At 30.5% G+C, this 12,897-nt stretch overlaps 2 protein-coding genes and 1 non-coding gene across 3 annotated transcripts; all 3 read left to right on the top strand.

Annotated features, from left to right (window-relative positions):
• The first annotated feature begins 1,865 nt into the window (after positions 1-1,865).
• On the top strand, positions 1,866-7,208 carry LOC108459336 (xylan O-acetyltransferase 1-like). The gene is made up of 5 exons (XM_017758691.2): positions 1,866-2,583; positions 3,117-3,288; positions 4,678-4,877; positions 4,957-5,115; positions 6,624-7,208. Exons 1-5 carry the CDS (start codon positions 1,997-1,999, stop codon positions 6,970-6,972), a joined length of 1,467 nt encoding a protein of 488 aa, XP_017614180.1. The 5' UTR covers positions 1,866-1,996; the 3' UTR covers positions 6,973-7,208.
• Positions 7,209-7,921: 713 nt separating this feature from the next.
• On the top strand, positions 7,922-7,994 carry TRNAA-AGC (transfer RNA alanine (anticodon AGC)). Its single transcript has one exon. It is a non-coding gene; the product is annotated as a tRNA-Ala (tRNA).
• A 1,034-nt stretch (positions 7,995-9,028) lies between these two features.
• On the top strand, positions 9,029-12,304 carry LOC108459800 (xylan O-acetyltransferase 1-like). The gene is made up of 5 exons (XM_017759200.2): positions 9,029-9,646; positions 9,734-9,905; positions 11,283-11,482; positions 11,580-11,738; positions 11,830-12,304. Exons 1-5 carry the CDS (start codon positions 9,267-9,269, stop codon positions 12,176-12,178), a joined length of 1,260 nt encoding a protein of 419 aa, XP_017614689.1. The 5' UTR covers positions 9,029-9,266; the 3' UTR covers positions 12,179-12,304.
• The last annotated feature ends 593 nt before the right edge of the window (positions 12,305-12,897 follow it).

Genomic DNA, 12,897 nt, shown 5'->3' with positions numbered 1-12,897 from the left:
TGATGGTTCACCAAAAAATACATTGAAGTGAGGAAGTACAAAACCCTTCACTTCACTTTATGATACAAATAAATAAAGTGTTCCTTACTCTTTACTTCTCAAACATAAAGTTTCTAATGATGACATCATTCAAAATAAATAAATATATAAAATTTCAAACATAAATATTAATTACATCATTTTTGTCAATGATAATGTATCAAAACAGTTAGAGTGAAACCATAGCAATTTTTAAGGGTAAAATGAATTTTAACTTTTATAATTTATATCTTTATAATTTTAAATGATTAAATTTATTTTTATGATTTTAAAAGAGTTAAAATATAATTTTATTTTTATTAATTTAAAATTTTAAAAAAATTAAAAATTTAAATAATAATTTTGTATTTTAGAGGGGTTAAGGGATCTGTCAACTCTGCTCTGAAATCAGTCCATATCCTATAGTTGTTGTAGACAAAGAAAGATTACATGTCATTATATCATTTATTATCCACAACAAGTTCGAATGATATATACTTGGTACAATTTTTTAGTTTGGGGAAATTTATAATTATGATAAATAAACATTGTTGTACCAACTAAAAGCGTTGACATAATAAAAAGTAAAAACCATGCTAAGATTATTACATTTAAATTTACTGTCAACGGTATCATTAATTTGTCTCTTAACATTATCCGAATCTCTATTTCTCAAAATTTTATATTAAAAAAAAAAAAAGAGGTTTTAGTTAACAAAATAACAAAATTTGCATCATCATGGTATGGAATTATTATTTTTGTTTGACCTTTTTCTGGCAAAACATGCTGGCAATTTTGATTTTGTTTATTAAGAACACGAACTGGTAGTTGTCTGAAATCCTTCTTTTTTCTCTGCCTCAAAGCTTAAGCTTCGCTGTGGTCCAAAAACTACTGCTGGAGCTTAGTTTTCTTTTAATAGTAGCCCCACAGAATAACAAACATGTGATAAATTAGGCATATATAATTTTATTGAATTCTTTATTAGAATGATGTAGTACTCGTAATTAAAGTAGGAATAATTCAAAATAAAAATATATTCAATGATAGGAGTTGAATAAGTTGTAAGAAGTTAATTATATCAGTAAATTTGTCTATAATTTTGATTCTGGATTCAAAAATTCAATTTAATTATAAAAAGTCAACCACTAATATCAGTTCAACTCAAACCTTAAATGACTTAAAATTAAAAACTCAAGTATTAAGATACTCAAATTTGATTTCTTTAATAGTTCAGGCTCACACAACAATGATAAAAATGAATTTCCTTTTATTGAACTTGAATAATTTACGAGGTTTGTTGTCCATTTCATCTTACCTCACTCCAAAGAAACACTTTGAAGTTTCAAACTATGAATCTCAGTTAGCATGTTCATGACAAGGACTTTTTTAAGCATTCATCGGATAAACATTAAATTTTCATGTCTGATGAAGCTTCCATATCAAACATCTTATTTGCAAAACAATACACTTGTTCATGTCCCAATCTTAGGTAGAAATATGAAGACCAACTTGGCAAAGCTTTGATTCCACTCTTCACCTTTGCTTTTCCCCCCCCAGAGATAGTTTCCATCAAGGAAAGTAGTTAGTGATGGAAATATATCGATTAAAAAATATTTTTTTAAGTCTTTGTACTCTTTTTACATTTGAAATTTAATCCTTTTAATTTTATTTTCATTTGTATAACATTTTAAAATAAAATTATTTTATTTGATATAACTAAGAGTAGAGGATTTGGAGCATATTTTAACTAAAATATTTATAAATAAAATCAATAAATTTAAAAAAAAAAAATGAGAAAGACAACTCTCCCTCTACCAGAAACCCTCACCAGTTCCTTTAAAGAAAAACCCTTCTCACCAAACCTAAACAAACTAAACAAATATTTTACACAAAATTTTTTTTTTTTCGTCTATATTTCCTTTCATTTCTCTCCTTTTCCATCGACTCAAATCAATACCTTTTTTATTTTCTTTTTCTCATGCAGCAACTTCGTCGTAGTACTAAGACTCTCCTCACCGAAACGGGAGCCATGAAACACCGCAAAAACAACCATGTCCCCGTATTTATCGTCCTAATCTCCGTCTTCTTGTTTGCCCTTTTCATGTACAACGAGGACGTAAAGTCCATCGCCGAGTTCCCGTTTTCGTCGAGGCCTAAAGCCAGTGAAATAATCCAACACGACGAGCCAAATAAGCCGGTTCAAGAATCTACCAGAATTGAAGAAACAAAGAAGGATGTAATTACTTCAGTTGATAAGGAGTTGAAATCCATGGCGACGGTGAAAGACGATGATGAAGGAAAAGTAGCTGAAGATAAAGCGGACGGCGTACAACAAAAAGTTGAGATACTGCCGGTCGTCGAAGAAGACGATGAAGACGTCGAATTGCCACCGGAAGATTGTGACCTCTTCACTGGAAAATGGGTGTATGATAGTGAAACGCACCCTTTGTACAAAGAAGATGAGTGTGAGTTTCTTACGCCGCAAGTAACTTGCGTGAGGAATGGAAGAAAGGATTCTAGGTATCAAAATTGGAGATGGCAGCCCAGAGATTGTAATTTACCCAAGTAAGAACCGCCTTTTTCTTCCTTTGTTGATTTTATTGAGAAGCTATTCCCCGTAATTTACAGGTAAAAAATGTTGTTAATCTTTCTATTTTAACAAAATTTGAGATTTGACCCACTTATAAAGTTAAAAGCCAAGTCCTCTTGCTTTTCCTATTTAAAAATCACAATTCTTTGTTAATTTTTGTCAATTAGTGTTCACATATCACGTGGCATATGATTGATATGTCAAATTAACAAATTTCGATAAAAAATAATAAGAAAATTTTAACTTTTAAAATACAAGAATTAAATTTTAAATTTTGTAAAAATATATCGAACGATGACAAGTTTTGACCTGATTCATATGTAACTAATTAACAGTTCAAGTTCACGTATTTACTGGGAATTAGACAAATTTATTTTTAAGTACAATGATGACCAAATAAAGTAGAGAGACTAGTTTCTCAATTTTTATAAAGTAGAGGATTGGTTTTGTAATTAAACCTTGATTAATTTTGAAGATGCCGATGATTTTTCTGATAATTTTTTTAAAGGTATAAACCGAGATTATTTCTTGAGAAACTGAGGAATAAGAGGCTAATGTTTGTTGGAGATTCATTGAATAGAAACCAATGGGAATCCATGGTTTGTTTGGTTCAATCTGTTGCCCCGCCTGGGAGGAAGAGCTTGAAGAAGTTCGGTTCTCTCTCTATATTTAGAATTGAGGTAAAAATTTTCTCGCTTGCCAAACAGATTATTATATGGGAGAAAGCGGTTTTCATTTGGTATTCTTTAATCATTCTTAATTACAATATTTGTTTAATATATAATTGAAAGTTCATACTTTTGTTTCATTTTGATTGAATAATCATTATCAAGATTCTCAGGATCCATTGTTAATATTTGTTTAATATATAATTGAAAGTTCATACTTTTGTTTCATTTTGATTGAATAATCATTATCAAGATTCTCAGGATCCATTGTTTTCTGAATATTCAAACTTTTTTTTTACCAAAAACCAGACATTTTTCTTAGTATTTGTTAACCTAATGGGTGGCCTTAAAAACAGGTTTCTTTCATTGACTTTTCTTTGTCCTTGGTAATATGTGTATCTACAAAGTGGTTAAAAGGTCATTGAAGCTTTGAGATATACCAATTTTATAAAACCAAAAAATAATCTCAACTTAACCGAAAACAACCTTCAAAACAACTCAAACCTAAAGTGTCCAAAATTCAAAATGATTTTAACTAGATTTCATCATGGATTGGGTATGTCCAAACTCAAAGATTTGTCTGGAAAGTGAAAGAGTTTGAGAAAAAATATAGGCTCGAAAAAATAGATTTCGAAAAAAAACAAGGCTTGTTTTCCAAACGGGTTAGGTTTCAAGTAAGATTATTTTTGCTCGAGCCTTGCCCAACCCAGCCCGAATCTGGCTAAATTTTTTTGTCGTTGTTTTGTTGTTGTTTTGCTGTCAGTTTGATGTTATTTTGTTGCCATTTTGTTATTATATTACTACTATTTTATTGTTATTGTTTAGATATTATATAACTTTTATTTTATTGTTAATTTTGCTACTATTAGAGGCATTTGCTTGTTAAGTTGCAAATGTCTTAGTGTTATTTAAATATAAAGACTTTTTTAATGTATTTTTAATTTATTGAGAAATATTTATTTAATTGTTTGTAGTGTATTTGATGTATTATTTTTAAAAAATTATTTTATATAAAAATAATAATATAAAAATTATTAATACGAGTGGGTTAAGCCAGACTTGGGTTTAGCATTTTTACCTAGATCAAACTTAAGCAAAATTCTAGACCCAATTTTTGGGCTGAGCTAAAAACGGGTCTAAATTTTTGCATCAATTCGGCCCAACTTAACTTACGATTCGGTCTAATTTGAAAATGTAACAACTTAATTTGAAAACTAAAACCTAAAATGATTCGAACTAAAAAATATCTAAACACTAAACCATCCAAAATCCAAAATTAATCCCAACCAAAATAATCTAAAAAATTTAAAACTCTAACTAATCTAATCTGAATTCAACCAACTCAAACATTGGCGTACCGTGTTCATGTTTACGAGTATTTTTGAACTTTTCTTATTGCAGGATTACAATGCGACAGTGGAGTTTTATTGGGCCCCATTTTTGGTGCAATCAAACGCAGATAACCCAAACATGCACGCCATCTTGGACCGTATAATCATGCCTGGATCAATCAAGAAACATGGCAAGCACTGGGAAAATGTTGATTATTTGGTCTTCAACACTTACATATGGTGGATGAACACTGTCACTATGAAAGTCTTGTAAGTAGTCAGAAACATAACATTTCGGTTTCATCAGATCCAATTTATGTTCTGATGTTTGTGGGATATTGGTGTATAGACGAGGATCCTTCGATCGAGGCGACACCGAATACGATGAGATTGAACGGCCGATAGCATATAAGAAAGTGTTGACCACATGGTCTAAATGGGTTAATAAGAATGTAAATCCAAATCGAACCACTGTCTTCCTCAACAGCATGTCTCCTCTTCATATCAGGTAATAAATCTCTTTCCATCCCCCCCCCGCCCTTTTTTTAATGTTTCCAATAACTATATTGATTTTAGATTAAGTTAATTTAAGTCAGGTTAAAATTATTTTAGATTCGAATAATTTCAAGTTAAAGATGGTTCAAGTTCGATCATTTAGGGTTTAAGTTTCAAAACAAACCATTTTGAGTTTAAAACATATTAATTTTTGGTCATTTCGAAATCAAGTTGTTGATTTTTATTATCAAACCGGGATAGGTCGAGTTTATATTATGATTAATTGAGTTGAATTATCAAATTAGATAATCATAGATTCTATATTCAAATTTATAAGAGTTTAATATTAAATCAAGAATATTTTCGTTGTAAATCTGTACTAAACAATAGATCAAAACTCAACTAATCAATATAAATTTAATTAAAATTGATTGATGCCATTATTTAAAAATAGTATTTTAATAAATTCGGGTTTAATTATAATAGCCTTGCTACAATTTCATTTTTGTCTAGAAATTGAGTCAAACAATAATTTTGTATAAATTATGAGTAGATATAACTACCTTCACCGAAAAAGATACCCTAATCTTTTTTTAAGATATTAAAATAAATATAAGAATCCCAAGTAGTAAATTGCAAATAATTTGAGTGAAGTCAATAAAAACACCACCTTATCTAACTTATTCTTCGTCACCATGCATTTATAGAGATTCCTCCTAATTTTTATGCACATCTTGGAACTTAATTAGATGTTTTCATTGTCATTAGCTGCCATAGTTGTCGGAATTTAGCATCCAAAATTAGGTGATCCCCAGTAGTTAGACAGTAGGCCTATGACCTTTCAACCAATAAACTCAACTATTCCCTTGTTTATTATTAGTATACTGAGCCCTTGGGTCTAGTTTGGGTGAAGAAAATAAACAGAATAACAAATGGGGCCATGCTCCAATCAACTCTGATTCAAAAATAAGTTAAAAATTGAAATGATTTAATTAAAAATTTTATTTCTTAAATCTGAATCGAATCTAAAATAAAATTTGATATGGTCTCAAATTTGATCCTTATTGACTTAACGATAGAAAGTTAAAAATCTGAACTCATTAAATCTGAATTCAAATTGACCCAAATCCAAATTAATCAAAATATAAAAAGTGAATCAAACAGGAAACTATCCTAACTTTGAATGAACAAAAAAAAAACCCAAAATGATTTGTACCTTGAGTTACTAGAACTTAAAATGACGGTCTGAAAATTTTAAACCTCAAACATAAATGATCTGATATCAAAATTATATGAATCTAAAACAACCCGAATTAAAATGATCCAAATCTATAACTGATCGAAACTTAAATCAAAATTATTTCAAATTTTCAAAATCCAATCTCAATCCAAAACCAACATAACCCACCAATTCATTCGTCTATTCAAGACCAAACAAAATCTAATCATTTTTGTTTTTGTTTTTTTCTTTCTATTATTATTCTAAGGCTTACATAATTTTGAACCTAACAATGTCTGCAGGAGCATGGACTGGAACAACCCAGATGGGATCAAGTGTGCCCTTGAGACAACCCCAATCCTCAACCAGTCAATGCACCTAAACGTGGGCACAGACCGTCGGCTCTATGTGGTTGCCAAAAACATAACTCGAAACACGAAAATCCCAGTCCATTTTATTGACATTACGACTCTTTCGGAATACAGAAAAGATGCACACACTGCAATTCACACTATTCGACAAGGTAAAATACTAACCCCTGAACAAAAGGCTGACCCGGCTATATACGCTGATTGTATCCATTGGTGCCTTCCCGGTTTACCCGACACATGGAACGAGTTTCTTTATACACGTATCATATCTCGCTCATGACACGTACACATAATTCGCATTGTTTTCTCTTTAAAGTTGTAAGTTAATTGTAATTTTCTCTCCATTATTTGATGGATGTAGCTTCGTATAGGGTATGGTTTTTTTTATTTCATTTGTTGATTTAATGTCAAATTTCATCACTCACTCAAGTAAAATATGGCCTAAGCCAAGGCACAAATTTGTAGAATATATATGTTGGAAACTTTGAATATGGAAATAAATGTTTATATAAACAAGGTTTCCTACCTTTCCCTTTTGCTAATTTTTATCAATTCTTTGCTTTTCATCCATTTTTTTCTCTTTAAATGACTCAAACCCCCATATCAAATAAATAACTAAATCATATATTTATTTTTAAATACAAATATTAAGGTAAAGATGAACAAATGCCATTAACTAAAAACCATGTTTTAAGTCAAAATATGTCATCAATTTTTATACCTGAATGAAGTGTAAAGTTTTGTTTTATCATTAATATTTTCCGTTAAATTTACCATCAATGTAATAATATAATCACGAAGCAAATAATTATGCACTTAATAAAGTATACTATATAATAAGTCAATTTTAACGAAAATCAAGTATTTGACTTTAATTTTAATAATGTCAAACCCTGCCAAAGTAGAGGTGTGACATCATAATTTTGACCAGTTTGTTATATATAAACTGCCTTCGATAAAGAGAAAACTTTAAAAAAGCAATGAAGATGAGATGACCCTATTGGATTCTTAGAAATCCTTATGATAGCAGGTGGGTCAGCAATCAAATTAACAGTAAACAAGATAAAATGTCCATTAATCTCGCATAGCTTTACTTTAATTATGGATTTGCAAATTATATTAGATCACTAAGATTACTGTAATTACACTCTGTTGACAGATCACCGATATTAATCCATCTTCCCTCATGAATAGCCTTATAAAGTAATTTGTTAAGAACCAACCCAAGCGGGGATGTAGCTCAGATGGTAGAGCGCTCGCTTAGCATGCGAGAGGTACGGGGATCGATACCCCGCATCTCCATTTTTAAATTTTTGGGTTTAATTATCATTTAGTCTCATTACTACTTTGAGATTTAGTCCCCGGTCCTTATTATTTTATAATAAATCTAGTCTTTTTAGTTTAAAAGATGAAGAAAACTTGAGCCATACTGATAATGGGTTAGCCCAAAAAGAAAGCTACTGTGGTTGCAGTCAAAGCAATGGCTTGAAATTGCAGCTTTTCTTTTACCTAATGCAACATTGATTTTCAAGAATCGAAATTGTAATAAAACCAGGCACGTGATGCTGCTGAATTTTCATACCAGTGTAGGCACGGCTGTATAATTTGTGGTTATGCTATGGGAAGCAATATGTAAATGAATGATGCTAAATAAGCAAACAAAGAAAGACAGTTTCTTAGTGGCAAAGGACACGAATGCTATACAAAACACCCATACCACATGTTCCAGGGATTGCATGCTATAAAGTACAAAACTCATAAATAACGTGGCTCTTGTTTACTGTCTCCAAGAAATTTGACAGAAAAGGCAAGATAGAGATGGCATAAAAGATTGGCTCAGCATTACTCTTATATTCCATAGGTATTGAAAGGTCAAATTCCGTAAAAGATCCCTATGCATTTTTTTGAAGATTTAATCTCTCTATTAAATTTAGTCTTTTCCAGTACTATACTTTTCCGAATGTGTATTTTCAATGATGAAGTCATTTTTTCCCATTAGTTATATTGGTTAATTTGACGTGATTTATTTTTTAAACATGTAATGATGTTACATTTAAATTGCTCATGTAATAAGTAAATACAATTTTACAATTTAATTAATATGTCTTAAATATGTTTTATGCCATATTTGAGTTTGTATTTAATGACCAAGCTAATGGAAGAACTTAATTGATATGATGTTGACACTGATACTTTGAAAACTTAATTATAACATTTTGAAGTTTAGAAACTAAATCAGAATCAATATCATAGTTTAAGGACTTACCGTGGAATTAACCCAAAATATTATATAGTTATAATCTATATCCTGTATTCATCAAGTTAAAAGTAAAATGGTCAAAACATGCTAACTTTAGGCTTTGAAAAGCTGCATATATATATGTATATATAAAACATATCCTGAATGATCTCAGTTTTTCCTTGTCAGATATGAAGATTGTAGTTACAAACTAATCAAAAACAAAAAGTGGGAAAAAGGAAAAATCTCACTTTTTCAGATACCTAAAAACCAGCAGCTAGTTGAAGTTAACTGCTTCAGGTTAAGCCTTGTCTTAGTGTTCATAACTTCAAGCTATGAAGCACAGCTGCAGCAGCAATATTATCAGCCATAAAAGCAAAAGCTATCACGTAATTCTTCTAGTTTCACTGATAGTGATACTTTTGTTCAAACGGTTTATCTACAATGGAGATTTTAGGCTGTTGGCAAGGTCTAATGAGTTGTTTAGACCCATAGGAATCATTGAGGAAGCTGACGGTGAAGATCGGGTCAAGCTACCACCAAAGGGTTGTGATATTTTCACTGGGAATTGGGTTTCTGATAATAAGACCCACCCTTTGTATAAAGAAGATGAATGTGAGTTCCTCTCACAGCAAGTGACTTGCATTAGAAATGGAAGACAAGACTCACTTTATCAGAGCTGGAGATGGCAACCCAGGGACTGTTCTTTGCCCAAGTAAGTTATCACTTCAATTCGAGTCTCATCAATAATCTGATTTGATTAGTGATTTATAAGCTGCGGTTATTTTGGTATATGGTAAAGGTTCAAACCAAGATTGATGCTTGAAAAACTGAGAGGAAAGAGGGTTATGTTTGTGGGGGATTCATTGAATAGGAACCAGTGGGAATCCATGGTTTGTTTGCTTCAATCCTCAATTTCTCCAGGGAAGAAGAGCCTCAAAATGTCAGATTCTCTGGTTATCTTCACCATTGAGGTATGTTTCTTCATTAATATCTGGTTTCATTGAAGCATATAGCTTTTTTAATCTCTAAAACCTGTTGAAGAATTCTTGAAGGGTTTTTCCATTAAAGTTGAAGAAAACATTGTTTAATTACTCCATTGTTGAAATGATAGCATGTCTTGGAAGTTCTTTTTGATATGTAATTACATGAAAAGATGTGCCTATTATAGAATACGGGATAATGGAAAATGACTCATTAAAATTGGTTCTAATCAGGGGAAGCGAAAATTTGTTTTAGGGAGTAAAATAGAATTACAAATTTTTAGGGGTTAAACGTATAATTTTGTTATTGTATTAAAATCATTTTGGGCTGCCCTTGGTTCAAGAATCTCTAAATCATTTCAAAAGAATTCTTGAATGGTCTTCCATTGTAGTTGCAGATAACCTGTCCCCACTACTGCATTGATGAAATGATAGAAAAGTTTTGGTCAAATTGTGATTTGATCCTTTTATTATGATGACACTTGATGTTTAATTTTTGTACTTTAATTTAACGAAATTTAATCCCCTAATTTTATAATTTTGTGTGCTAGTTTAAATAGTTAACAAAATTAATTATTCCCAATAAAATATTCATCTAATTTTTTTTCTTGAAAACACCCTTTCAAACTTATTATGCAGAAATGGATTTTGTGTTGGAAGCATTTTTAAATAAAAAATTCCAAATTTAACATTTTAATAGGAATAATTAGCTATTTTTACTAATAAGTGCTATTATATAAGATTACGAGGACCAAATTGTGAAAAAAGTAAATAAAATAATTAAATCTTAAATTTAGACATAATAGAGGATCAAAATCAAATTTTGACCAAATTTATTTATATGCAATTATATGGAAAGGTGTGCATATTAAAGAAATGGGATAATGAAAAATGACTCATAATTGGTTCCAATTACTTAATGAATTGAAAATATAAAGCTAACCCACGCTCCATTTTCCTTTATTGTTGAACACCCATAAGCTATTTTAGAGTCTAATTATGAATTCCATTCCTCTACTTCAGTAAAATTAAGAAATTAATCTTTCTACTTTAATTTATCAGAATTTCATCTTTAGTATTTTACAAAATTAAATTTGGTAAACGCATTAACTTATTAATGTTTGCTAACTTGTTGCTTAATTCCTTACATATAAATTGTTGAATTGTATATTTTCAAGTCCTTAATTTAACAAAAAAAAAAAGTTTAGTAATGTTAACCAATTGAACTAACATCTTAACTTTTATAAATTATGAGGACCAAATTACGGAAAATCAAAGTAAAAAGACTTAACTCTCAGATTTTGTGAAGGAATGAAATTCATAATTTTAGCCGGTGGTTTGACAAACATTTCTTGAATGCTAGCATAGGAGTATAATACCACAGTAGAGTTCTATTGGGCACCATTTTTGGTTGAATCCAATTCAGATAATCCATGGAGACACACCATAAAAGATCGTATAATCATGCCTGAATCAATCAAAAATGGTGGAAACGATTGGAAGGGTGTCAATTACTTGATTTTCAACACTTATATTTGGTGGATGAACACTGGATATATCAAAGTCTTGTAAGTATATTAACTGCAATGGAGCTTAATTATCTGCATGAGAGTTTATCCATGAAGTTAATTAGTACATTTCATTGTGATGTTTTATTCGGAACAGACGAGGATCGTTCAATGCAGACCCGATCGAGTACGACGAAATCGAGCGGCCTGTAGCGTTTCGGAAAGTTTTGAAGACATGGGCTAAGTGGATTGAAGAAAATGTTGATCCCAAGTTCACTTCAGTCTACTTCATGAGCATGTCCCCTCTTCATATCAAGTTATAAACACTAAACTTCCTTTTTACATAAAATGTCGTCTCATTGTTCTATCACTTGAATGATATAAATAGCTTCTGCCTCATGAAACAGGAGTTCGGATTGGAACAATTCCGATGGAATCCGATGTGCTAAAGAAACGCTTCCAGTGACGAACGTGTTTAAGCCACCGAATGTTGGCACGGACCATAGGCTATTTCGGATGGTAGCTAATGTGACCGAATCCATGAAAGTGCCGGTCTTCTTCCTCGACATTACGACCCTCTCTGAGTATCGGAAAGATGCGCATGCATCAGTTTATACCACGAGACAAGGCAAATTGATGATACCGGAACAACAGGCCGATCCGGCCACATATGCAGACTGCATCCATTGGTGCTTACCTGGGTTACCTGATACATGGAATGAGCTCCTCTTTGCGCACATTACTTTACATTCATGACCACATATAATCTCTTTTTTTTTTCTTGGAAATATTGATTAACTTCTTCAAATTGGAATTGAATTTGAATGACAATTTTTTAACAAGATGACATTTATTTTAAATTAATAAGATTTTTAAAAAAAATTGTTTTGTTCTTTTATTATACTAAAATTTATAATTTAATTATTTTACTTTATTTTTCATAACTTGATCGCTCAGTTGTTATAATGTGATAGATTAATCCAGATAATTAATACTATTAATTATTCAAATTAATAATATTAATATAGGTTCATCCTTCCAACAAAAAAATCATATCAATATGATAAGTTGGTAGGGTATTTTAAGAGAGAAAATTCATGTCAACACTTTAATAGAATTAAATAATAATGTTAACTATTTTAACATGCTAATAACATTAATTATAAAAAAATTAAGCTAAATTAAAATTTATTAAAGCGGTACCAACAAGTGTTGAGTGTAACGATAAGGCATATTGTACTCTCAAGGAGAGAACACAAGTTTGAACTTTGAAGATAAAATTATTAGGTGAGGCTAGAATCCCAAACATGAATTCTAAAATGAACATAAAAGATACCAAAATGAACAAGATCACATTTAATAATCACAATTAAAGAGTTCATATTAAACTTATAACTTTATCATCTCATAAAACACATACAAGTAAACATATTTGATATACTATTCATTCAACATCTAATCATTTAACATTCCAC

The sequence above is a fragment of the Gossypium arboreum genome, chromosome 4, assembly GCF_025698485.1.
Source record: "Gossypium arboreum isolate Shixiya-1 chromosome 4, ASM2569848v2, whole genome shotgun sequence".
NCBI lineage: Eukaryota > Viridiplantae > Streptophyta > Magnoliopsida > Malvales > Malvaceae > Gossypium > Gossypium arboreum.
Note: the sequence above shows the minus strand (reverse complement) of the source record. Positions and strands in the feature narration are given on the sequence as shown.

Coding starts and splice junctions, on each gene's coding strand:
- LOC108459336 (XM_017758691.2), top strand. CDS start 1,997: ATGCAGCAACTTCGTCGTAGTACTAAGACTCTCCTCACCGAAACGGGA. Junction 2,584..3,116: donor AGAGATTGTAATTTACCCAA/GTAAGAACCGCC, acceptor ATTTTTTTAAAG/GTATAAACCGAGATTATTTC. Junction 5,116..6,623: donor ATGTCTCCTCTTCATATCAG/GTAATAAATCTC, acceptor CAATGTCTGCAG/GAGCATGGACTGGAACAACC.
- LOC108459800 (XM_017759200.2), top strand. CDS start 9,267: ATGAAGCACAGCTGCAGCAGCAATATTATCAGCCATAAAAGCAAAAGC. Junction 9,647..9,733: donor AGGGACTGTTCTTTGCCCAA/GTAAGTTATCAC, acceptor TATATGGTAAAG/GTTCAAACCAAGATTGATGC. Junction 9,906..11,282: donor TGGTTATCTTCACCATTGAG/GTATGTTTCTTC, acceptor ATGCTAGCATAG/GAGTATAATACCACAGTAGA.